This window comes from Myotis brandtii, unplaced genomic scaffold (assembly GCF_000412655.1).
Source record: "Myotis brandtii unplaced genomic scaffold, ASM41265v1 scaffold931, whole genome shotgun sequence".
Lineage (NCBI taxonomy): Eukaryota > Metazoa > Chordata > Mammalia > Chiroptera > Vespertilionidae > Myotis > Myotis brandtii.
This window is the reverse complement of record NW_005371843.1, coordinates 2,102,309-2,114,786: the sequence shown is the minus strand read 5'-3', so window position 1 is coordinate 2,114,786 and position 12,478 is coordinate 2,102,309. Positions and strand designations below refer to the sequence as shown.

At 38.7% G+C, this 12,478-nt stretch overlaps 1 protein-coding gene across 3 annotated transcripts in view; it reads right to left on the bottom strand.

Moving 5' to 3' along the window:
* The window catches only part of COL14A1 (collagen, type XIV, alpha 1), a 175,395-nt gene that overhangs the window by 105,423 nt on the left and 57,494 nt on the right, over positions 1 to 12,478 (bottom strand). For 2 of the 3 annotated variants that reach the window (XM_014533053.1, XM_014533054.1), the window contains exons 15-19: positions 9,022 to 9,148; positions 7,260 to 7,399; positions 6,647 to 6,779; positions 5,266 to 5,325; positions 3,233 to 3,384 (exon numbers count right to left, since the gene is read on the bottom strand). In XM_014533053.1, the coding sequence (XP_014388539.1) occupies positions 3,233 to 3,384; positions 5,266 to 5,325; positions 6,647 to 6,779; positions 7,260 to 7,399; positions 9,022 to 9,148 (612 nt within the window). The remainder of the gene's footprint in view (positions 1 to 3,232; positions 3,385 to 5,265; positions 5,326 to 6,646; positions 6,780 to 7,259; positions 7,400 to 9,021; positions 9,149 to 12,478) is intronic. The other variant, XM_005885872.2, reaches the window with a different exon arrangement.

Below are 12,478 nucleotides of genomic sequence, written 5' to 3'. Positions count from 1 at the left end.
TCTAAAGCTTCACCTTCATCTCTGAATTTATCTTGTAGGAGACTGAGCTACACTCTGAGTCTCCCTGCTCTAGAATATTTCTTACAAGTCAGAATTCAGGTCATAGTTATGGATTTTGACACCCAGAAAAGTCTGGAATCCTGATTAACCTTTCACAAATAAAGAAGTGTGAGCCTGGCCAGTGTGCTCAGTGGTTGAGTGTCGACCTATGAACCAGGAGGTCACAGCTCAATTTCCAGTCAAGGCATATGCATAGGTTGCAGGCTCAATCCCCAATAGGGTTCGTGCAAGAGGCAGCCAATCAGTGATTCTCATCATTGATGTTTCTATCTCTCTCTCCCTCTCCCTTCCTCTTTGAAATCAATTTAAAAAAAAAAAAAGAAGAAGAAGTGTGAGACTTCTCTACTGTCACAACAAAACTCAGGGCCATGGCATTGCCACTTTTCCAGATCTCAGAGCAGAGGTGAAAGTCAATCCTTATGAAACTTTTGACAGGTAGCTTTACTTTCTAAGGTTCAAAAGCATTTTATTGAAAAAATTTGGTAGATTTGATTATGTCCTTCCTCTCTGAAATCAATAAAAAAAAAAAAAAAGAAGAAGTGTGAGACCTCTCTACTGTCACAACAAAACTCAGGGCCATGTCATTGCCACTTTTCCAGATCTCAAAGCAGAGGTGAAAGTCAATCCTTATGAAACATTTGACAGGTAGCTTTACTTTCTAAGAGTTCAAAAGCTTTTTATTGGAAAAATTTGGTAGATTTGATTATGCTTAGGAAATGTATAAATACGTCACCTCAACTGGCAAAGTAAATTTAATTCCCTTTGTTTATATATACAGGGTGTCCCCCAAAAATGTATACACACTTAACAGCTGATAGCTCAATTGATGTTTCTTTCTCTTCAGTTAACCCATTGGAATGAATAATTATTCAAAGTGTGTATACATTTTTAGGGACATCCTATATATACTAAAGCTTGACTTTGGTTTATAATCTTATATATAGTGTGTATACATTTTTGGGGACATCCTGTATATACTAAAGCTTGACTTTATAATCTTATATACGTACACTGTCCTCCAACATCAATAGTCTATCTTGTCATCTCCTGAAGTAAATGTAATCAGCTTTTATAGTTAGGGAAAATTTAGAAAGATGGTAAGAGGCATTTCTCAATCCACACACATTTCCTTTATCACCTTTGTAACATATTTTAGCCATCTGCCATTCCCTGCCATGTGTCATTATTTTAAGATATTTCTTTGGTGCCCTTGGGTTTTGATAGAAAATTGCAACTGTCTGTCCCACGTTGGTTTTATAATTTGTATTTAGATGTACCACTTTCTGTCTCCAATAACAATACATTACATTTGCATAGCAGTAACAATTCATAAAACACTGAGATATAAATCCCCAATTAATCCTCAGTTAGGGCCCTGACAATATGCCTGTAAAGTAAGAGTGCAGAATCCAATTTAATTAGAATTCACTAAGGCGCTTGATATTCAAAGAATTCTAGAATACTTTCTTCTGTACTAGTTTACTGAAAACACTTCTGCGAAGTAAAGAATCACTACCAAATTTATCAATATTTTTCATTGTTATTAAGGGTTTGTTTAACTGGGGCACATGAGCTTTAAGATTTCTGATCTATTTTTTCCCCTTCATTTAGGTTGTCGAAGTTTTTCTAAATAAACAGTGTGGAATGAAAGAAACTAACAAAGGGAAAATTATCTTGGGACAATCCAAAGAAAATATTATCATTATTTTACCTTGCATAGCTTATAAGTGCATGCCTGAGATTAAATTGTTACTCTTCCCAAATTAGCAAGAATGATTGAACAAGAAGCTTGATGTGTTTCTTGGAAAGAGTAGAAACAAAAACAAAACAAAAAAATACTCTCATTCTGGGAATTTTTTATGGGTCTCGTTTTTAGTAACTAAATTAAAACACAATGACAATAACAGGGGGAAAGAAAACATCCAAATTATATCTTTAGTTACCATTTCTAAGCACAGGTGTTTTTTTTAAATTACCAATCGTGGATCATTTGAAATTTATGGCCTGAGTTAATGTATGATTTAACCTGTTTTGTTTAAGTGTTCATTAACTTTCCAAAAGTACTCCCAGACCAGTTTCCTGGACCTTCTGACTATTCACAGTAGATGTGGCTATTCTAGGGTTATCGTTGTCTTCTGTAATGATTCCTTTGCCAGCCTGAAATAAAGTACAGTACTTTCCTAATAGAATTTTGGGCTCAGAAAATTTTTTTAGAAAAGCACATGAATAAAAATAATTTTTCATCAAAGGCTCTATAAGGAAGGAAGAGTGAGAAAGGATAATGATGTTATTCTTGAGCAATCATGAATTTGGAGACTTCTTTCCTAGAATGGCTCAAACACAATGCACTGACAAGAAATGCAAGTAATGAGGCTAAATAAAGCATGTTCCATGATTGAAAAAAAAAAAAAAAAGGAAAACTCTTTTGGATGCAAACTAGAGTTCTCTGGTCTGATAAGACGTATACCTAGGAAACAATTTTCAGGTTCTAGACTAAAAGGAATGATGCAGTATAAATTAAGAAAATATTGGAAAGCCATAATGAAGAATGTACCCAGGTTTCCAATAGAAAACAAACAAACAAATATCGATTTCACAACTTAAAGAAAATGTAACACATAAAAATCTAAATCCCCTAAGGGAGATGCTCATGATTAAGAATAAATTAAAAATGACTATAAATCTGCTCAAAAATGGGTTGATATCAATGAGAAATATAACTATTTGTTAATGGATGGCATTTTATTAGGTATTCTTCAACTACATAAAGAAGACCTTTCACGTATAAGACTCCCAACATCAAAAAAAAATATGTGTAAAGTTTATATGTTAAATATGTACATATACAGAGACAAGTGTCTAATGGACTATTTATGAACCAACTTTGCTTTGGTGCTCTAAGAAGTAGTCAAGGCAGGAGAAGCAACATGAGAAACAAGGCTCAGAGCCTTTATCAATTTGAAGCAGGTTGTACGTGGAGCAAGTTTTGGAGATGAACAGGTCCTCAAGAAATCAGTATTTAAGTTTGGATTAAATGAAAACATTAGTTTCTGGAGATGGTAGAGTCAGGAGAAAGTAGCATAGAGAGCGCTTGCATCCATCTCTGGAGATAGCCTTGTTAGCTCTGTTAGTCAAGAAACCTCAGATTCTAGTCCGCTGTGTTTATACAGACCGTTCCTACCACTTCTTCCGCAGGGTCCCCTTGAGCAGTCAGGTAGGTCACCCTGAACTGCTGCACGCTGCTGTCTGAAATGTCCCATGTTACCCGCAGGCTAGAAGTGGTTTCATCATCGATAGCCAGGTTTCTGATTCCTGTCCGGAAAACTGGAATAAACACAACCAAGGATTAAACGAATTTTTAACCCATCGTATCCCCAAATGAGCTACAGAGGGCATTTGTGGACATGGCAACAAGTATCATTTCATGTATTGCTCTAACATAGACCCACATGAAGAACAACTTAGCTTTAGTGGCTAATGGGGAGCCATGATACCTACCGCCAGCAAATAAAAATGGGTTTAAGAGATGCTGACAAGGTGAGACCATGGACACCTCAAAACTATCAGTTCTGTGTATACACTAGTAAAAGAAACTGTAGAGAAGCCCGGGACTAGAAAACCCAAAGGGGAGCCCACTGGGGCGATGCTCACGAAATCTCACACTCGTGCTTTGTTGGAGAAGCAGATATGATGGACCAGATGTGGTCAGCCTCAGAGAGCGATCCAGCATCCAACACGCATCCCATTCGCTTGTTCCCCATTTCTGCTTTGACACTTGTCCCATAAGTGCAAATCTCTCACCATGGCTGCCTCTCCCCATTCAGCCCACACAGAGATCGTCCTTTCTTTGATATCTGTCCCAACTCCTTCACCTATATTCTCTGACACATTCCTTCTTATCTGCCAAGGTGCCAGCTCCCTTATATGTCTCATTTTTTCTTCTCCTTTTTGTGCTGACTTCCTTGTATGCTGTCCATCTCTACTAACTCTTTACTTAGCTTTAGTGGCTAATGGGGAGCCATGATACCTACTGCCATGCTGTCCATCTCTACTAACTCTTTCTTTTCTTCATTCATTTCTTCTTTTATTCAATCAACGTGCACGAATCTTTTTCCTTTTGTCAGACTGTTAGGCCTTTGAGATAGATAATGACTAACACTTGACAAAAATAATGAAAGTGTCATAGAGGAGGCAGGAGAGTGATATTTACCAGGCAAAACTGGGGGGCAGAGCGGGGGGAAAGGTGCCAGGCAGAGAGAACAGGAGGCAGCAACATCTCACCTTTAGGACTAGGAGTTCTAGGTGACAGGGGGAAACCAGGAGGAGACGCAGAACACAATCTGGATCATGGATGTTATGATAAAGAGATTTGGGGGAATGAAGAAAGGATCAATAAAGATTAACTAAAGAATGAATGAATCAGTGAATGAATGAATGGGTAAATAATGGAAAATCCAGAAACCCACAGAAGGGCTTTAGGTAGGGAAATAAATGATATCATTAAACTTATGTTTTACCTAGTTGACTCTGACAGTTGGAAGGTGAATTATAGTCAAGAGAGAAATTAAGATGAGATAGAAAACAGCGGCTATAGGAAGACCAATAGACCAGCCAGATCTCAGTTATCCACAAATATAGGAAACCATGATATAAATAATTGTCAACAGCGAGCAACAGGAGAATTCACTGAGATCAAGAGGTGGCCAGAGACTCCAGGGCTTGCTATGATAACATCCTCTGAAAAGATTACATGGAAATCCAAAACAAATATGGAAAAGGTAGAGATATGTAAGAGTGAGAGGAGACTACAGGACCTATTGGTATTTAAGAGTAAGAAGAGCCCTAGCTGGTTTGGCTCTGTGGATAGAGTATCGGCCTGCGGACTGAAGAGTCCTGGGTTCGATTCTGGTCAAGGGCACATGCCCAGTGGGGGATGTGCAGGAGGCAGCCAATCAATGTTTCTCTCTCATTATTGATGTTTCTCTCTCTCTCCTTCTACCTTCCTCTCTGAAATCAATAAAAATATATATTTTTTTAAAAAAGAAATTCACTAAAAAAAAAGAATAAGAAGAGGCTGAGAGGTATGACATTTGAACTGAATGCCTTGTTCCTAATTACTAATATAAAATAATAAAACTGGGATAACAAAACTTCAGTTTAAATCAAACTTTTCTTTTGGTTAGATAGACTTTGATTTGTTCTTACCTGATGTCACAGGTTTTGTAGGTACTATGGTCGTAGCTGGTTCAGTCCAAACACCGTCAACTAAAAAAATATGTATTTCTTTAAAATTATGTAATAGTAATAACTCTATATATTTGTGTACAGAATTTTATAGTATTCAAAGAAAAGTTCACCTATATTATCTCATTTACTTCTCATAACAATCTTGGCAGTGGTGGCAAGAGTGAAGAAGTGAGTTGTAAGTAAGGCAGACATTGTTATCTATTCCACAGATAAGGAAACTGAAACCCAAAGAAGTTAAAGTTCCCAATCACAGATGCCAGCCTTCATATAAATATTTGACTTACACCTATACAGTTGTGAAACCTCCCAGTTACTTTATAATGAGGCATAGCCATGGTAATTCAAGGAAATTAAAGAGTGCTATCCATCAAGTTGTGAAAGGGCTGCCAAACAAGGCCGCACACCTTCTATTTCTTGAATCCATCCTAGGTAACTGGTGGGTGGAGCAGCTGTGTGGTGCTCCAACAAGATTCTCTTTCCAGGGTCAAAATACTCATCCACCAGCTTCTGAAACATTGGCTGCGGTAGCTCTGAGCTCTGGGAACTGTCTTGCCTGAGGTCATAGACTCTGTCAGGGGATGGCCTACCTCCAATGATGGGGATGCAGGGATATAAAGGCCCAGGCCCTTTGAGTCAATTTGGGACAACTCAGAAGGGTTATCCCAGGTCTAGAACTCCTAATAGAATTAGCTGAGGACTCAGTTTTAGCTCTTTCCTGTGCCCTATCCGGCCAGTCTTACTTCCTTACAGATGTATCTCCTAACTACAGTCTTAAATAAACCTTCTGGATACAATTTTGTTTCAGAATCTGATTCCAGGGAACCCAATCAAAGAAAATTTAATATGTGTTTAATACTTCATATTTAAAAAATGAAGGGATGAATGAATCAGCGAGTGTATTTTGTACATGATTCTTGGAACCAAGATCAACTTGGGAAATTCCATAAACTTGCTGGACATGTTTTCCCTAGGTTTATTTGTTTGCTCATTAGTTCATTTACAAATTATTTCATCCATCCATCCATCCATCCATCCATGCAGCAAGTATTTACTGCAGTTAAAATTTGCCAATTACTGTGCTAAGTGCTGGAGATATTATAGTGAACAAGATAGACGTAGTCCCAGCTTTATGGTGGTAATAGTCTAAGATGCAAAGGTGCTTTATATATTGGTTTCATTAAAGGTGAAGATACAGGAAGAATTCGGGGAGTCAGGGGGAGACGAGAAATGGAAGCCTCTGTAGCCCAGGATAAGGCTGATGGGTGGAGAACCTGGTGTAGTGAGAGGGTGTCTGATGGTGGGAGTTGGTGATGTCCATCTTGACCAGACCAAGACTTACGTGTGGTCCCGACAGCAGTCACCACCTCACTCTCGCTTCCATCATCCAGTACAGCCAACAGTGAAACTTCATATTCAGTGCCAGGCTCCAGGCCTTTAATAACATGTGAGTCTTGGTCTTCTTTTATGATGACCTGAAAAACATTTAGTGTGTAGTACGTGGGTTTATTTGAATAACAGAGGAGAAAGTTAAGAAAAATAATAATAATAAGGAAAAATGTTGCCCCAAGTGTAAGCAAGAAATGACTAAGCATAAAGAACTCTAGGGACATGGAATTCAGCTTTAAGGTCAAACCAGGGACTTCCTTCCTTTCAGCTCCCTCAGCAAATAAACTAGGAATATTTCAAAGGCAGAATTTTGAAGTTTTATTAAATGTCACTTAGGAAAGTGAAAGAATCTGAAAAGATATAAAATATAAAACTAAAGGGCTAGCAAGAATGCACTTCAAATCATATGATTTGACATTTATAAAACTCTCTGCCGTGCAAAATATTAATTACTTCTGGGATTCTCAATCTATTTTCAAGGGAAGACCAACTCCAACGCAGCGCTGGGCCTTCACTTCCAGACAAAACGCTCCAGATGAGTTTTCAGTCTGTTTCCCACCACTCACTTCTTCGGTCTTCCCGCCATAGACTGGGATCCACATCAGCTTGTGCTGCCCTTCCTCCACCGAGAGGGGGTGCCAGGTCACTCTGAAGCTATCTGTCGTCACCTCATCAATTTCCAAGTATTGCTGGGCTGGAACTTCCTCTGTGAGCCAAGGAAAGAGATTTTGTGAGGAAACTGAGAAGGTGAGAAAGCCCTCACTCCTGGGGGCCGCAGGAGGAGAAGGCTCCCTGTGAGGGACCCCTTGCTTCGGGGAAGGTGAGCCCATCAGTCCAGTGTGGCCTTCCTGCCACCGCTCCCAGCATTTTCCCACGGGATGAAACAGGAAGACCTTGGGCACAGCACACTCGACGAGTTTTCCAGTAATTTCCAGAACTCTTAGGCTCTCTATTTGGCTCTTTTCATTAACCACAAAAAATAAAAGTGTCACACTCATTATTTATTTTCCCAGTACTTTGAGGAAATTAACAAAATGGTGCCCTAGAGGTCTGAGAAATGTCCCTTTTCGTTTTATGCACTTTCTTTTTATTTTTTAAATTGTTTTATTACAGTCTACCTTCAACAGTATTTTGTATCGGCGTCAGGTGTACAGCACAGTGGTTTGACAATCGTATGCTTTAAGTGTTCTCCCCAACGCCGCCCCCCCCCTCGCCCCCACACACACACTTCCAGCATCCACCTGGCACCATAGTCATCACAACATCATCAACTATATCCCCCATGGCTTTATTCACTTTCATGCCTAACACACTCTCTAGAAATAAGTTAATCCTAGAGAAGAACCTTCATCCTTTTAATCTTTTACATATGGCTGCCATCGGAAGCGACATATAATTTATTAGACCTCCCACTATTTCACTGCTTACACACTTCTGAGATGTACAATTGGGGATATAACATTCAACTACACCCCCCCCCGGCCCCCCATGAATTGGAAATCATTGATTTTTGTTATTTGAAATCAGAGATGTGAAACACGCTTTGACAGGACACCATGCGAATTCTCGATCTATTTTCAAGGGAAGACCAACTCAAATGCAGCACCCTTGGGAGATTTTGTGAAATGACTGAACTTATTTTGGTGGCCATTATTTCTCAGGCCAGCTTAATTCTCATCTCTCTCCGAATTACCTTCTCACAGCCTCACATTTGTTCCTATGTGCCAAAAGTCAACAATAGAATTGTGGCCACCAGGAGCCAAAAATATTTTATATTTATTGAGTGACTATAGAGTATATGTAAGAAAGAAAAATAATCCATTCATTCCTTATTTTTTTAGTACTTAAAATATCCCATATTGTTGTATTAATATTTTAGGCTGTATGAAAATACATTATTGGCTATAAATTGATGTATTAGGTTAAATAGTATATAACTCATTTTGTGGACTAAAAACTTTCAGATATCAGCAATTTTGGAAGTTTAACGTAATATAAACAAATAGGAATGCAAAAAAAGTTGTGAAAAGTTTACATTAATAGAATCCAAGAAACAATGTGAGGTTAGGAAGAGAATAATGTATACTTTCATTTAAATGAGACCTTTGGAATTTTGATGTTCTTCTCTCCCTTTCCTTGCTTTGGTAGAAAATAATTAGCCAGTATGTATTCTAGTCACCTAGAATGTTGGTTTGTGAATAATAATATAAAATAAACACAAATGAAAATGCAATCTCTTTCAGATCACAATTGAAGAAGCTAATCCATTTTGTGGTTTATATAGAGTTACTGTTGGAAACTTTTCAAACCATAATAAGACTTACTTACCTGTGGTAAATCTCCCAGTCAGAGGCTCGGACTGCCCCTCATCATAGATGGAGGAGATAGCAATAGTGTACTCCGTGAGGGGTGTCAAGCCCTTCAGAGGGAATGTAGTAATAGGATCCACTTCAACCTGCAAAGAAGCGGAGGCACAATAGCTATATCAGACAATCTCAAATGCTGGAAACAGAAATCATTTTATTGTATTACTGTCTTTAGTTCACGTGGCTGGCAGCAGAGCTATAAATACTTGCAAAAAATTACTGAATTATAAAACCAGTCAGTTTATATATACACATTCTAAACTTACACCCTTTAATAGGTTACCTATCAGTAAATTCGTGGGATATCTTTGCAACCAATATTATTTCCATACATTAACAATATAGAAAGTAAAGTGCACAATGCTCATATATATAGAATGTTCTCAGATTGGTCTGCTAGGAGCAGCTGTTTTTCGGCTTCACTGTCTGGGCTCTGCCTACTTCCCAACTAAGTAATACACAGTAACTCCTATAAGAGATTCATGTGGGGGCAGAATCAGGAAATGGGCATATTAAAAGCAAGAGGCCCGGTGCACGAAATTCATGCACGGCTAGGGTCCCTAGGCCTGGCTGGTGATCAGGCCAATAGGGGCCTTCCTTTGTTCTGTGCCACCTCCTGGTAGTCAGCGCACATCATAGCGAGCAATCGAACTCCCGGTCGAACTCCCCAGGGGACACTTGGCATATTAGCCTTTTATATATAGATAGATAATAGTCAATAATTAAAATTTTCCTTTCTCTTCCACAGAGAGACATATTGTGGGGAAAATATGTATCAATGTCTTTAGGGCACAAAGGGATGAAGTTCTGAGAATAAGGACCAAGGGTATGAAGAAGGAAGAATTGGAAAAGGGAAGAAACAAGAACAGACCTTGAAGAAAAAAAATAAAGTAGGAGGCAATGAGGACAGAATCTAGGAGACAGAGACCTGAGCAAAGTCATCCTCAGTCTCAGACAAAGAATAGTTTTATCTTTGAGAGGCTGGGTCTTGGGCTGCTGAGGTACATACAGGGAACATATAGGAAACCAAATAAATGGAGCCTCCCACCTAAGCACTGTACATACATTGTCTTAAAGAAGTACAAACCTCTTTAAGGTAGGTACTTACAGTAAGGCACCCTTGTTCTAGTGATACTCTGGGGAACTGAAGAAATGAACCTTTAGGGGGGTGGGGTGTAAGGTATCAACCAAAGGACTTGTATGCATGCATATTAGCATAACCAAAGGACACGAACACAGGGACTTGTCCTGGGGGGTGGAAGTAGCCAGGGAAGGGTCGATTGGGGAAAAAAGAAGACATATGTAACACTTTAAACAATAAAAAATATATATATTAAAACTATCGCCAGGAATATATAGTTTGAATTCATGAACTGAGCAAGGTTTTAGATTCTTTGGATATGAATTTGTGTTCTGGATCCTCCACTTATTAAACTGACCTTCTCATCTTGAACAAACGAAAAAAAAAGAAAGAAAGAAAGAAATGAACCTATTTACCTGAGAGCAGACTCTGCCAAAAAATATCTGACTTAAAATGTTTTCAAGAGACATTATGGAGCAATATCACTGAGATCTGGTGTTTACAATACTACCAATAACTAATCTTGATGTTACCTGAGGTTAAGGGGAAGGCGAAATAGCTCACTGTATTTGCTAAGGCAGTCAACTGTGACTTTTACCAAAATATAAAATGTGTCGCGTCCCTACTTAAAACCTTCCTTGGCTGTCTATTGCCTTCCAAATCAAAGCCAGGCACCCTTCAGTGACCTCTTGGCCTTGACTAATCTGGAGTGCTGCTGTTTTTTCCTATCATACTCTCCATCGCTCCCTGGACTCCAGTCACACTGACTTTCCATCAGGTCAAGATTTTTCTCACCTCAGGGCCTTTGCACATGCAATTCATTTTGTCTGGGACTCTATTTCTGTAGGTCTTTCAAATTAGGCCTTCCTCACCTGTCAAGACTGAGCTTCAATTTCACCTCCTCAGAGGGGGTTTCTCTTTGCACCTATCTTGGTAGGGTTATTCTCTAACAATGTTCTTGTTTGTTTCCTCCCTTAGCACCAATCACAGCTTGGAATGATTTTATTTCCTTACATACTTGTTTATTGTTTACTTCCTGCATGGACTGTAAGCTCCTTGAGGACAAAATGTTGTTCAGCTTTTTCACTACTGGATTTGAGTTGTAGTTTTTTGAGTGAATAAAATAAGTAAATGAAAATTAAGATGGAGGCAACAAAGAGCCTTTTCAAAAGAGATAACAAAGGGCTCCTCTAACCTAAGAGCCAATCCAATAATCATATGCATCTCTTAAAGAATCAATTATAGCTCAAAAAAAGAGTGGCAAGCCTTTTTCATCCTTTTGAAACCCTGACCAATCTGTTGGACAGGGGAGCCAAGCCCCAGCCTTTTCAGCCATTCCAGCTGAGAGGCCAGACACGGAAGTGAAGTCATCTTGGAAGCTCTGGCCCAGTCAAGGTCCCAGATGAGTACAGGAGTCATCCCAGCTGACACTGCATGGAGCAGTGACAAGCTGTCCCTGCTGAACCCTACCCAAGTTGCATAATCATGGGTTGTCATTTTAGCCAGGATATTAGTTACACAGTGATAGTTAACTGGGGGGAAAAGATAGTAACTTTTTCTGAATCTGGACCTGAAAGAATAGGTCATTCTTAGCATTTAGTGTTTACTCTGGTCTGAGTACTGTCTGCAAGCTTTGCATGCATTCATACACTTAATCCTTATACAACCTAGTAGGGTAGCTAATGATTACCCCTACGTTGAAGATGGGGAAAATGATACTCCAGAAAGTTAAGGAACTTGCCCATGGGAAAACCAACTAGTACATAGGACTTAAATACAAGTGTTTCTGACTCTAAACCATATGCTCATAAACACTACTTACAATAGGGATTCATTATTTAAACTCACAGAAAAGACAAAACCATATTTAAAACATGAGTTCAGGACATATTCTTCTAAACTCTACTTACATATTGCTTCCTGTTGTTTTAAATTGTAATAGCTATCTTTCAACAGACATATATTTATTTATTTAATAAATTTGATACTAAAAGACTATTTTATGCATTAACTATCATTTTCTTCCACCAAATAAAAACTTTCAGGTATCATTTATTTTTGTTCATTATCATATTTGTGTTTTAGACTAAGTTCTGAAACTGGTTTTGCTGGTAATACTTTTAAGATGTAGGAGAATTTGGGAAGATGATAACCAATGACCAGGATCTCACTTTTATGCAAGTATTTTTTAGAACACATTTCCAAACAGTCTAGCTAAAAGCCTCACTTCAGCCAAACTCTGGGCCAGATGAAGAAACAGTCCTTGATGAGAAACAAGGGACTTGAGCTCCGCTTTGGGCTTTAGTGTTGAGTCACTGCTGTTGGGAACTGGAATTGC